The sequence below is a fragment of the Homarus americanus genome, unplaced genomic scaffold (genome assembly GCF_018991925.1).
Source record: "Homarus americanus isolate GMGI-L3 unplaced genomic scaffold, GMGI_Hamer_2.0 scaffold38393, whole genome shotgun sequence".
Lineage (NCBI taxonomy): Eukaryota > Metazoa > Arthropoda > Malacostraca > Decapoda > Nephropidae > Homarus > Homarus americanus.
Window position 1 is genome coordinate 124,933 of NW_024719307.1, and position 14,345 is coordinate 139,277.

General features: G+C 36.8%; 1 protein-coding gene across 24 annotated transcripts in view; it reads right to left on the reverse strand.

The window, feature by feature from the left end:
* Window positions 1–14,345, reverse strand: part of LOC121859966 (calcium-dependent secretion activator-like) — a 381,073-nt gene that overhangs the window by 121,876 nt on the left and 244,852 nt on the right. For 22 of the 24 annotated variants that reach the window (XR_006087793.1, XM_042356936.1, XM_042356930.1 and 19 more), the window contains 4 exons: window positions 14,198–14,248; window positions 11,583–11,684; window positions 11,372–11,435; window positions 6,039–6,162 (listed from right to left, as the gene is read on the reverse strand). Coding sequence is in view for 23 of the 24 variants with exons in the window: in XM_042356936.1 (XP_042212870.1) it covers window positions 6,039–6,162; window positions 11,372–11,435; window positions 11,583–11,684; window positions 14,198–14,248 (341 nt within the window). In the remaining variant the exon portion in view is untranslated. The remainder of the gene's footprint in view (window positions 1–6,038; window positions 6,163–11,371; window positions 11,436–11,582; window positions 11,685–14,197; window positions 14,249–14,345) is intronic. The other 2 variants (XM_042356935.1, XM_042356940.1) reach the window with 1 other exon arrangement.

Sequence of the window (14,345 nt, forward strand, 5' to 3'; positions counted from 1 at the left end):
CTAATATGGGGAAGGAAAAGTTACCACAAGGGCAGATCCAGGGGGGTCCTGGGGGTCCGAACCTCTCCCCGTTCATCAGAAAATGACAATACTTTTTCTTTAATGCAGTATTGTACGCAGGCATTTTTGTTTAGTAAAAAGTATTTACTATTGACTTCAGAATATCTCCTAATATCAAGTGTGCATGGCTTCAAAATGGCCTCAAAATGCCCATGATATTGGTCAAATTTCAAAAAAATTTCTGGGGAGGCTTGCAGCGCCCTCCTCAAAAATCCCCAGCTGGGTGGGCTTGCTGCACTCGCCATGTTCCCCCCCCCCTCCCCTCTTATGGTATTCCCAGATCTGCCCCTGCACCAAGAGTTGCAAAAAATCACCTGTGCAGAAATCAGGCATCAACCTTAAAAATTATAGCGAGGAAAAATATTGAGTATAAAGATAATCACTGTCGTTAGGCACAAACTGAGCTCATCAATCATCTATTATCACCATTTTTTTTAGGGTTCATGATGACATTTTGTTGGAATCAAACACATAGAACTAAATAACTAACATGACCTTGGGCTTTCTTTACATGTAAAAGCAATGTGAAATTGTATGATAACTTTGCTTAATACATATCTATCTAAATTAGTCCTCCTTTTTTTACACAAGTGTCATTTGAACCAGTTTGTTACCAGCACTGATGGCCCTGGGAAATCTTAACCCCTTCACTTCACAATGCAACAGTGTTATTCCAGATGTGTGGTCTAACCTTGGGCTTCCAGGAGGATACTGAGGCTCCCAGAGGAGAGAATCTGAGGCTCCCACAGGAGAGAATCTGGAGTCGAATTTTAGGAAATTTCCATCTTTGAGATGGATTCATTACACTGCCTGCAACTGTAGGGCAGGTAATTGTTTTTGAGAGTGTTTGTGTTCCCAAAATAACCCTATAATGGGTATGCATACATGCACCAAACTTGGTAGAAATGATCGTTATGGGAGAAGATCTAAATGAAAAACTTTTAGTGGAAATCCTACCTAAATTTACCAAGTGTTGCCCATGGTAATAGGTTTTTTTGGTAATAAAAAACCTGACGAGGTTATTTGGGGTTCAAGAAAATGATGGTGTGAGACAATCTTCAACAGTTACTAATGTATATTAATTAATATTAACAGAATTACTAATTTGATATTTACCCTTCCCTGTTAATGGTTTGTGGCCAAGGTTTGCATCCACTCGGATGAAGTTTTAATTTATCTATGATTTTATATGTATTAGTTATATCACCTTTAGGTTGATTAGATCTGCACATCATAATCTCGTGGCAGTGATTATTATGTGCTATTTATTTTCGGTTTGGGACATAGTGGAACCTCTCTGAGGATTACACAGTTAATTACTGTATATTGAACCAGTTCACTCAAAGGGCAAAAATAAACTAACACTAATATGATTCCTGTTAAGTCTGATTGTCCCATCATGATACAATGTCTTTAGTTTCATTGTGGGTTTACTACTACCCTGATGAGCACTTCAGAGAGGATTGTAAGGCTATATATTTCTCGCTTTCTGTAATTGCTCACATTTCACCTTAACCCTCTCACAGGCTGGGTATGCAGTGCAAATAATACCCCCTCAGAGGCCAATGACACAGTATGTGTCATGCAGATCTCAGCCCCTTCTAGGCAGATGAAACAATGTGTGTCAAGCATACTTCACCTCTTTGCTAGCTGATGACCTCAATTTGCATCACGCAAATTTTATTCCTCATAGCCCGATGACACAATATGCTTTACTTTACTTTATCCTCTTCACCATTGATCAGCTCATTAGGTGCTTGAGCAGTCGGTCATGTCTCTGTTCCACACTCTTAACAAGTACTGGCTTCAGAATCTATTGTATCTGTGCCAGTGTTGATCAAGTCTGGTCTTCAATGAGATTGCACTCAGTGCTGTCATAACACTCTCTGGAAGGTTATTCCAAGAGTTCACATCTCTCACTCCAAAAAAAGTTTGTCCTAGCACTTTTCTGAAATTGTGGCTTCTTCAGCTTTAAACTGTGACCCTTAGTGGGGTGGGTATCTACCAGCTCCAGGTATAAACACTCAACTGAGTAGCACCCTCTGAGATGTTTATAAACTTCTTTTAAGTCACTCTTTGCCTGCCTATTGCATAAGCCTGACAACTGCAGGCATTTTAATCACTCTGGGTACCTGAGGTGCTGTAGCACAAGTACCAGTCTGGTGGCCCTCCTTGAACACTTTTAATCAACTGATCTCACCTTTGAAGATCGTTATGAGGATCAGACCATCAAGGTATCCGATCACCCTTCTTATAAGACCCACTAGATTACTTGCTTGATTCACCTTCTTCTCACAATGGTCTGAGAACTTAGTTCATTGTCAACATAACACCCGGGTCCTTTTCACATTTGGTATCTGTTAATGTTGCTTCTTCATCCTGCTGGAACATGTGACATGCCTCCTTACTGTTGGTATGACCTAGGTGCAGCCTCTTGCATTTCATGACATGACATTGTAACTTAACAGCCATTCTTCTGACCAAACATGAACCTGACAGAGATCTTTCTTTAACTCTTCACAGTCTGTTTGGTTTTTAATTTTCCTGAATAACTTGGCATCGTCCATGAACATTTGTATGGAGGAGTGTATAACTTCTGCCATGTCATTTATGAAATAAACAAACTACAACAGGCTCAATACACTGCCCTGTGGTATCTCACTTGTCACAGATACAAATGACAATTTTGGGCAATTAATCATCACACACTGCTTGCTCGACTGCTGGTCAGTGACATTACCCATGGACTGTAATAAAATCGATCGTTGGCCCAACCAAAACATTTCTACCTGGCCACATTCAGCTGAATTTCCCCACGTTAGCCTGGCTCAACCCATGTTCGAGCATGTCATGCAATACTGGGTAGTAATAAAAAAACCACGCTCAAGTGAATCCACATTGAACAAATCCATGTTAAGTGAAAGGGGAGTTTACATACCCAAGACCAAACCTAATATGGCTCCAGGACACGTAAGTGACCATTGCATATGAAACATAACATACAGCAGTTGACAAAGTAAAAAAAATCTCAGAATTTCAAGAAATGGGTTGCAACAAATGATGAGCAGGACTGAATGTTCAGATACATTCTGGAACCAGTGCATGCCCAGTACAGTGACAACAGAGATGTGACTGGCCATTCAAGTGGCTAACAGATCGATCAATGGCAAAGAGGATAAAGTATTACATGCCTTTAATACACAATTATGACATATATGCAGGGGCATGCATATATTGTTTGGTAGTTATATTGTATTTATGTTAGTATTAAATAAAATAGTTCCAATGATATACATTTTCTTCCATCTGTAAGAAATACTTTGTTTCTAGTGGTCACTGAAGTGCAGCATACAGTCATATGTGATAATGTGCATATTAAAATAAGTTTTCATGGGGTGCCCGTTTTTATAGATCCCCCCTTATGCTTTAGCTGGATCTTCCACCGTCTATACCCTCTCCCGTTTTAATATTTTTGAATACATTATATGAAGTCTATAAATCAGAGAAAATATTCACTATGCCCTACATGTTTTTGTTGAAGTGCATTTTTTTCTGTCATGCCAATTTCAAAAGTAGTGCCGAAGCTGCTTTGGGCCACACCAAAACACTACAACCTGCGACACTCCACTAAATAGGGTTCAATGTGCAGGTACAGGTTGTACCTCTCTAGTCCGGCATTCTGTGGTCCGGAAACTCACATGGTCCGGAACGACTTTAGTTTGTCCAATAGGTAGATAGGCAGTTTTTTTTTTTTTTGAATTATTATTATTATTACAGGAGTATTAAATTTTTGCCCCTCAGGCCCCAATGTGGGTCAGTGACCTATGCCCGGGTGGGCTAATCCCCTTAAAAAAAAAAAAAAAAAAAGCCGCGGGAAATTAAGGTTTGTTTACATCCGGCAGTTCGGCTGCTCTCTCTCTCTCTGCTTGTCTATACAGAGTACAACATTTAACCCTTCAATATATATGAGCAGTAAATAAGTGTTGCTTTCATATTCTTATGTAGAGTAATGACGATATGTTTTCACATGTGCGCACTTACATACGCGCAGTCTCACTTTTTTTTTACCATTAATGGTTAGCTACTTATATTGTTCCATTTATTAACATTAAATAACATTACAGGTACTTCAAACAACCATATTAATTTTTTTACATTAATTTTACTACAGCTAAAATCAGGGTCTTATTTTCTTCAGTTTTATATGTAGAACCAATCAGTCACTGGTTTTGTAAGCTTTAACATAAACAATGCCGGCAGCCGTCTCGTCTCCTCTAATATTCCACGTATTATTAATAAATTGTATTGTTAATTTTGCACACACAAACATTAATTCAATAAAAACAAATTCAGAAACATTAATTAAAATATATATGAACAGTAAATAAGTGTTGCTTTCATATTCTTATGTAAAGTAATGACGATATGTTTTCACGTGTGCGCACATACATACGCGATCTCTCTTTTTTCTTTACCATTATCGTTAGCTACTTCTATTGTTCCATTTATTAACATTAAATAACATTACTTAAAACAACCATATTAATTTTACTACAGCTACAGCCAAGGTCTTATTTTCTTCAGTTTTATATGTAGAACCAGTCAGTCACTGGTTTTGTAATCAACGAAAACAATGCTGTGTCATTTCCTCGTGTGTTTTAATATTCTACGTATTATTAATGAATTGTATTGCTCATTTTGCACACATAAACATTAATTCAATAAAAAAGACATTCAGTAATAAACAATAATGAATCTTTTGTACATAAGAGAAATGACGCTGTTTACACGATTATGCACGTCGTCTGCACGTTGGCGGGCTGTTCAAACCCGTCGAAATTCAAGTTTCCGCCGTCAAAATTTTTATTTATTTATTTTTTTGTGTTCCAATAAAATACGTTAAGAATTAAAAACTCGCGAAATTTGAGAAGCTACTATACGACATTTAACCCTTCAATATGTCTTCAAAGAGACCATGATGCAGAGAAAGTGGTGCTAGTGCTTCCAAGCATAAGCACAAGTCACTATCTATCCAGGAAAAGGGTGAATTTCCATGGTCCGGCAATTTCCATGGTCCGGCACCGGTCAGGTCCCGAGGTTGCCGGACTAGAGAGGTACAACCTGTACTACTTTTTTTGTCAATCCAGGTCTTAAGGTCAGGGATCTGTCCTTCACATGGAGTGATTTCTGCTATTGGTAGGTTGCATAAATGAACATCTACTAACTTTTGTGTTGTGCAAGACTTCCACAGAATGCATCCCTTTCTTATAGCAAGGACTGTCTGTACTTTACAGATATAAAAAATTCTCTCAGCTATGACATTGACCTATACGAATTGAATATATCTTTAAATAATGGGTGAATTTATTATTCTTACCCTCATAAAAAAAAATGATAAGTCAGAATCTTCACAAGTTCAAAAACATGCTTGACTGGGTAACCATAGTGGCAATTATAGACAAAATCCCTAGGAATAAATGTATAAACTATTTGTCAGTGATCAGGTGTAGTGGAAAATGGTTTTCCTGGGAAAATAAACATGGTCTTGTAGTCTCTGCACTGGATATCAACATCTGTATCACTTGGAGACCATTTTATCTGTACTGTAGAGTTAATGGGACCAGCTATGTGTTGGCAAGATTGTTACATTGTAATACAGATGCAATGATCAGTACTGTACATGAAGAGCTGGTAATATCATGGATATGGCAAGCACACTTATAACGAGACTATCGTCACGATAATAGTCATAAACAAGTATTTATATTTTCTTTCTAATAATATATATTAGAGCAACCATCATGAATGATGAGGATGATGAACCATCAGTAAACAATCACAAATTCCAGAACACAAGTTGGGCATGACTTCCATGTTCAAGGGAATTTTAACTTTTTTACCTACAGGTGTCAATTAATGCAAATCTATATGATTTAGTTTCTAAATTTCAATTAATACAAAAGTATACATACACTTACCCTCAATTTTGGTTTCGGCAGAAAGACGAGTATAGTTGAGGAGAGCAGCATTTTCTAGGCACTTTTTGATCATGCCTCTCACCTCTTCGGGCGGCACGGGCGTCACTATATCCTTCATCAGCACCTATGACAAAATATTCAAATATTGATATTACAACAGTACGGAGTATAGAGGTCAGCACTTTCAACCACAGAAATGTCTGGACCAAAGGTCACCTGATGTCTGGTAAAAAAAATTTCTCTACTGTGCCGGCACTTGAAATACAAATACAGTACAGTATACTTGGGCAATTTTGCGACTTTATACTGTACTTTGATTTCTTTATTTCAAAATTAACTTAATTACTACCATTTTCCTAGATATCACAAGAAAAGCCAAGGTAGAAACATTTTAGGTAGAAACATTTTATATCAACCGCCCCACTAATAGAATTACAATACCTGTACAGTACCATACTCACTTTCCCTGTTACAGTCACAGTGTCATTCAGTCAAGGATACTTCCTCTTCCACAATTCCTCCTGAATTTATCACATGCACCACTTACCAACAGTTGCTTCTCATTTCAGTTCAAGTGAAAAATAGAAGAGGGCGATGTTTAATTTCGAACAGAAAGTTAAAATTTGGATGATCTTGGCCATGAAGTGCACCACTTCTGGTGTGATTTGTAGCCTGAAGACCATCAGATTATTTAGTCTTATTAAATGGAAACAAACATCAATAAAGCAGTAAAGAAAAAATTCTGTGAATACCAGTGCAGTAAAGGTATATGGTAATTATTCTGCATGATTATTAATAATTTCATTAGAAATTTTATTATTATTTACAAATTGAAAAACAAAACAAAACAATTTTTGCACATACAGTGATCACCAAATTTTTTCAAGGCCACAGTTTAAGGAGCAAAATATCAATGTTCCATAAAACATTATTTCTCTGAGTAGACAGAAAGAGTTTTCTTTCAGTAAAGAAAACAATGTAATAAAGATTTTATTCATCTTTAAATACCAGTAATAAACACTGTATTCATATTTACCATTAAGAAACAAAACATCAATGTTCCATGTACATTAAATGCAGGTACTCCTCGACTTAGACCGCCGCAGTCGTATAATATATTTTTCAAATTACGTATTTTGGAGTCCCGACGTTAGTGATCGCGCTGTGTACCGACAAAATTTTCGTTTGTAATTCCCTTCAAAATGGCTGGCAAGTGTAAGAGTTCTTGTGGTGCTGAGACAAAAAAGAGACACCCATTTTAGATTTTCTATGTACAGTACTATTTTCGAATTTTCGACTTACGACCTGGTCGTCGGTCCCTAACCCCGTCGTAAGTTGAGGACTGACTGTAAATGACAGTGAACCTGATTTTATCTCTGCAGGTAGGCAGTGTAAAAACCCGAGACTGTTTATACCACAACTACAAATAAATTACTTTTTACACTTACCGGATACTGTATTAATAAATCAACCTAACATTGTTTTTGGCCATTTACTTAACAGTGAATTTCCATCCAGGATTGGAACTAAAACCAAGAAAGGTACAGTACTGTAAATGCAAAATATTTGCTTTTACCTTCACCATCTGTTCATTGTTCTGTATACAGTTGGGTCTTCATTTACGCGGTCAATTGAACCCGCTGAGTACCGCGTAAAACGAGAAACGCGTAAATGAAATAACAGAACATATGGGATTACCGGGTAATTGAAATAGAGACTGGGCCAACCCCCAAACTCCACTTTTTCCGCCGACACAATACCTACGTTGTAGTAAAAATAACATCTTAATTTCATGATGGTATGCACACACAATTAATATTTAAGAGAAATACAGTCACTGGTTAATGTCCCTTCAAATAATGGGCCCAACTCCTCACGCTGGCTCCTCCCTCTCTGAGAAATGTTTGGGTGAAAACACTAGGCTTACATGTTTAGTAATAAATAATACCTCAGACTAAAGTTAGAATAATATAATTGACATTGCTGGATTCCTTGCAAGACCAGAAATATTTGGAATATAAACGTCATATATTTTGCACAAAAGATAAAATTTTGGCACTTTCTAATCAAAATTCTTACATTAAATCTAAAATTTGTATGTCTAATGCAAATTCCATGATGTTTATATTTAAAATAATCACAATCTTATAAGAATTCCAGCAATGTAAATTATATTCTGGCCGGGTAATTTGTATGAATTTTATGAACTAAAACAAATATCTTCAGTAAATAAACAAATTATACTTCACCCGCGTAAATGACCAAATTTACTGCGTAATTAAAGCATTTCATTCTAGCAAGGCACCGCGTAAATGACCAAACACGTAAACAAAAACCACGTAAGTCCAGACTCAACTGTACAGTACTGCATTCTTAAAGTGTCCTTTTCTTCACACATGGCTAATTTTTTAAGAGAGAACTACAGTACGTATAGGGAAACATGGCCTCCTTATATTGCACATATACCCTGTACAGGTATGTGGTTATAATTTAATTATTAGAATAAAAATATGTACAGAATTGTTGCACAGATGTATGAAATACTGTAGTATGAACCTACTTTGATAGGCTTAGCTCTTATGTTTACATTCTCTACCCATTAGTTTATTGTATCATGAAGAAAAAAAAGGGGAAATTAATTGATCACACACAGATATACGTATGAAAACGTTAAGGCATAAAAACTTCATGCACATTTGTGTTGTTAAGTGGAGTAGCAATTCCAAGGAAAGCATCAATGCCAGTGTCCAGAGGTACTGCTCCATAACACAGTTTTCCATAATTATTCCTAATACAGTACAGGCATCCTACGGAATTTGTAAATTATGACCAATAATTTCGCGTTACGGCCCGTAAATCCGCCCTTACGGAAATTGGGGTAAATTTTAACAAACACAAGGCCTCACACATGCCATTCAGACTGACATACTTGACAAATTTTACCAACCATAAAGACAGTTGAAGCTTTAAACATCACTCACAATGGATCTTGAATATTCCAACTGTAATCAGACATAACTAAGTTGACTCAACAATTGCAACCCCAGTTGCAATATCAAATTCTGTCACCACTTAAAAATAAAACAGTAGTCCCTGGTGCACTCTTAAGATTAAGAGAAACCGGACGGCTCAGGCGGCCTTGAAGTGAGAGAAAACGGACTCCTATGACGGGGCACTCAAATACAGTAGTACCCCGCTTAACGCGGTCAATTGAACCCACAGGGTACCGCGTTAAGTGAACAACAGAACATATGGGATTAATTCCAATAGAGACTGGCCCGACCCCCAAACTCCACTTTTTGACGACACACAACTATGTTGTAGTAAAAATTTTATCTTAACTTTATGATGGTATGCACACACAATTAATAATTAAGAGAAATATCAATAATATTAGGTTTTTTAACACTTGCATTAGTAGAAAAGATGGCTGGGCACACGGGGATGGGGGGTTGGTTCCGAGGCAGAGGGCAGATTATTGGCCCTCACCTGTATCACTTGTATCAATTGTATCACTATCCACCACAGAGGCTTGCAGGGCCTCTTTGTCAAACCCCTCAAAGGCCATATAAGTCCATATCCTCACAATAATTATCACTATCACTGACTTGGGCCGGCTGTGGTGGGTGGCGGGTGAAGAACTCGGTAATGTTTTGATGACTGGGCGACCTTGTGCGCATCGTGCCCGCGCCGCTTCCCGCGTATATGATGAAAAATTCCTCGTTAAGTGAAAGTTCAGCTCTCGCGAGGCACCGCGTATATGATAAAACGCGTTAAGTGAAACTGCGTTAGGCGGGGTAATACTGTATAGAGACATGGCTAGCACATGTTTTGTGGACTACCCACTATACAGTATCCTTTTCATCACTTTGTAATAATCCTCGTCATGCCTATGTGTGTTTCTGATAATTACCATAACATTATATATTTATATATTTAGCAGTTGTACAAACACAAGGTCTCACACATGCCATTCAGACTGACAAGTTTTACCCGCCATAAAGACAGTTGAAGCTTTAAACATCACTCACAATGGATCTTGAATATTCCAACTGTAATCAGACATAACTAAGTTGACTCAACAAATGCAACCCCAGTTGCAATATCAAATTCTGTCACCACTTAAAAATAAAACAGTAGTCCCTGGTGCACTCTTAAGATTAAGAGAAACTGGACGACTCAGGCGGCTTTGAAGTGAGAGATAACTGACTCCTATGACGGGGCACTCAAATAAACATACACATAGCTGTATAATGCAATATTATGCAATATTAACCCCTAAATTGGTGTTTTAAGAAGGTATATCATAAATTATTTAATGTATTGTATTGTATGTGTTTATAAATGTTTATTTTCATTAATAAAAGTGCTTGAATTACTTTTTGGGGGCCAAAAAAAAATCCTTAGGAATGCATCTCCAGTTTCATAATGGAAGTCAATGGGAAAATAGGTTTCGCGTTACGGAATTTCGCAATACGGTCAATTTTCCGGGAACGGAACCCTTCCGTAATGCGGGGGATGCCTGTACCTACTGTATAGCACAAACCCTTTAGGTATGCCTCTCAGGGGTTCACTTCCAAAGCCCATTATTTTCTATTAGACCCAGCCCTTGCTAACAATAGTTATGATATCCATGTTCACGGGAGAATTCCAGAATATATCATAAGAATGCTGCAGTTTACTTATGTAATGGAGAGAGAGACAGCGTACCTACACCACACAAGTAAAAATTGATACACACACAGTACTATATACAGAACAAAACAGATTGTGTCACCTGTGATTTATTAATTATCAATTCTTTTTAGAAGACTTCACATCCCCTCTCGCTAGAGGAGGGGAACTCCCCTCCCATATACTGTGCACCTTTCCTGTAACATTTCACACTTGAGGTGCATAGCAGTGTTTACTACCCTCCTTCCCCCACCCCCAAACCTTAATGTTGTATTCTTGGCCTTCCTGACTTACCTGGATTCTGATGATATTCCCCAAGTATTTAAAGAGTTTACTGACCAAGTTTTGAGACAGCTTAAGACATTTGATTAAATGAGAACAACTTCCATTGTAATCTTATTGGACACACAATCCCTCTCTCTTAACAAAGAAATTGTTACTGTCAGGATATATGACACGTTTTCTCTAATATTCCTCATTGAAGAATTGCCTACAGATTATATTTAAGGGTGCAGACAAATTCAACAACATATTTGACATCCTATAATTTATAATTAATAATAACATATAAATTCTCACCTCACCTTATCATTTTTATTCTCTCATTCTATATGATTAATTTTAAAAGCAAAAATACAGAATGTATATAGATATCTTACCCGCTCAAGTAAGGATAATGTGGCTTTAAGGGCACCTTCTGGTCGACCAAATGGGAAGCAATACCTGTTGATAAGGTAACATGTATGTATTAAAATAATACAAAATAAACACATAATGTCAACTTAAGAAGGAAATTAACAGTAAATGAAAGAGAAAAAAATTTGTCAGTAAAGATAGAGCAGCGAGGCTAGTTGTCATTATTCTACTTACATGAAATTTGTAATCTGGTGTTCTAGTAAGACTCTTAACCTCTCCTTAATAACCTGGAAGCGCTCCTTCTCTTCTGCCAGGACGGTACCCACGCCATCGGGTCTGTGTTAAAAGACTGTGTTATGGCATGTAAAGATGGGAGGGATTATCTGAGTGTTGTCGGCTGAGTTACTCTTTACAGTTTTGGATGATTATCAGTCAGTTTCTTTCAAATGTGAAGGTCATTTCATAAAATCCTTCAATATTAAAATGATGAAACCTTGTAAATATATTATAATTGGTTACAAATTGCACTACAGTATATATAAATATATATACTAAACAAGTCAAGATTATATCATAAATGGTACCAAAATATTCACTGGCTGACCCTGTGTAAATTTACAGCAGGGGATAAAAGCTCCCAAGCCTCCATATATCATTCTGATACCAGTCTTATAATTACAATGGAGTCAATAGAAGATTACTTCAAATTATAAACACAATGAGACTTATTTTCAAAAAGTATGTTAAAACAGCTCATATTTGATCAGCTCTTGTAAATCCTCTGAGTTTTATAAGTCAATAATGAATCATTTTGAGAACATATGTTAAACATGTAATATCATCTCTAAAGCAATCAACTACATACTGTAAACTCTACCATTATACAGTGCAGCTAATATACAGTACTGTACTGTTTGTGGACCAATCTATTTTTTCCTTCTTTTTAATACTTTGTAATTTATAACCTTAATCTAAGGTGTCATGAATATTAATGGTAAACAAAGATGCATCAAGCAAAAATTAATCAATGAAACAAAGTAGACATGATCGATGCACTTTTCATGAAACCTGCCATGCAGTTGTGATATTTTTGCCAAGCATCATTCTTGATGTTGATGAGTTTCTAATGCATCCAAGATGGTTTAAAATTACGTTGAAGCACATGGTCTGGTACAGGTTCCCAACCACATCAGCTGAATTAGTTACAAAAAGATATTCATCAGAGCATCATCTGCAAGCTAACATATCAACCCTGCCAGAGACCCTCAGTGTCCAAACTGTATAGTTATGAACTTTACTGAGCATCCCTGGTAGCAGTTATTTGCAAGATAATTATGGTATAGTGCCTCTGTGAGCGGGACTTAGTTTTTTTTTTCTTCTTCATAAGTTGTGGTTGTCCCCTGGGCATACCATCACTGCTTTATAGGTTAGGTGAGTGACCTTGTCTCTGAGGTGTTGACTCACCACCCATTATTGTTATGATAATCATAATCACAAGTGGCGCCGCCGCATAGTAGGGGCCACCCGAACCTCTGTCCACCGAGTCGGGGGAACGGCGACGCCAGGTCTAACAAGACCCGGCATGCCAGGGCCTGGGCTCACTCACGCACAAAAGAAATCATGGCACCTTGCATACATACACACACTCATGTAACATGGGTGACAAAAACCATCCAAACGCACAGGAATTATGCTAGTCTAATTGTGGCTCTGTGAAGATTTCTTTTGTGGTGTTGGAACATTGTGGTTCTGTTCATGCCTAGGAAAAGTAGGGGGGAAAGAAGGTTGGGGTGCACATATGTATGTGGCATAACTAAAGAACTAGTGACCCCAAAAAACTATATAAGTTTTGTTCTCCCCAATATGACACTTAGTGTACCTGGTCATATATTTAGGCATTTCTTTATAGAAGTTTCTTATCTTTAAGTTATACAACATTAAGTGGTTTAGTTAATAAAATTAAGTAAAACATACTGTAGTTTTCCTCACAAACAAAATGCAATAGTTATTACAATAAACACAACACAGTGTTCAGTCACTTATCAGACAAGTCATATTTTTATGTATATAAGGAAGGACAGTTAAGAACATAATTCAAGAAGACAAAAAGAAAAAAGTATCTCTAAACAAGTAAGAAAAGTGACATAATAGAGGTGTGAAAATAGTATGCACAAAAAATTGTCTCCACGTCTGTGAAACAACATTTGCAGAAGAAAAGGGTTGACTTTTTGTTTCAGTCTTAGTATGGAAATGAGAGAAACTGCAGATATAACATTGATCAAATCACTAGTTGTTTGGGGAGGATATAACACTACCATGCACACTCCCAAGATGCTTCACAGATGCCCAGTTGTTTTGAATTCAATAATAAGTAACTTGGAATGAAGACATTGTTTGCGACAACACAGTACGTACAGGTATTTCAAAACCACAAATCTGTAAGCTACAGCAATGTACTGTACTCTATAAACATTATAATACATATAATGCTATGTTAAAAAGTAAGGTATACAGAACACCTAAACTCACTCAAATAGTTTTCAAATATTTCTTCTTCTTTTTTTAATAAAAGACAATTGTGACATTTCAAGTTACTGGTGCACAATGCAAAAGTGACTAGTGAACAAGATGATTGAAAAATTGCAGTGAAATGCTTATCTGCAGTAAGCATGACAATTCCCATTGGTAATAAAAGAAATACCCAAAACACTGGCAGTCTAATTACCCATATGCCAATAAAAATATCCAAAATGTGTTGTGTATTTCTAGCATCTATATAAATGAGAAATTGTTCTAGATTAAGTTACCATAAAATTCAATGTTCTATACTACTTTATCATATAACAAACCTTGTTGGAAATGGTACGTTAGGGGCTATTTGGCCTTGAGTTTGTTCTTGGCTATGGATAGAAGATAGAATGATGTCAGATGAGAACTTATTGGTCACCATCATATGCTAACAACCTGTGACTTACGTTTATATTCTCATTTATTATA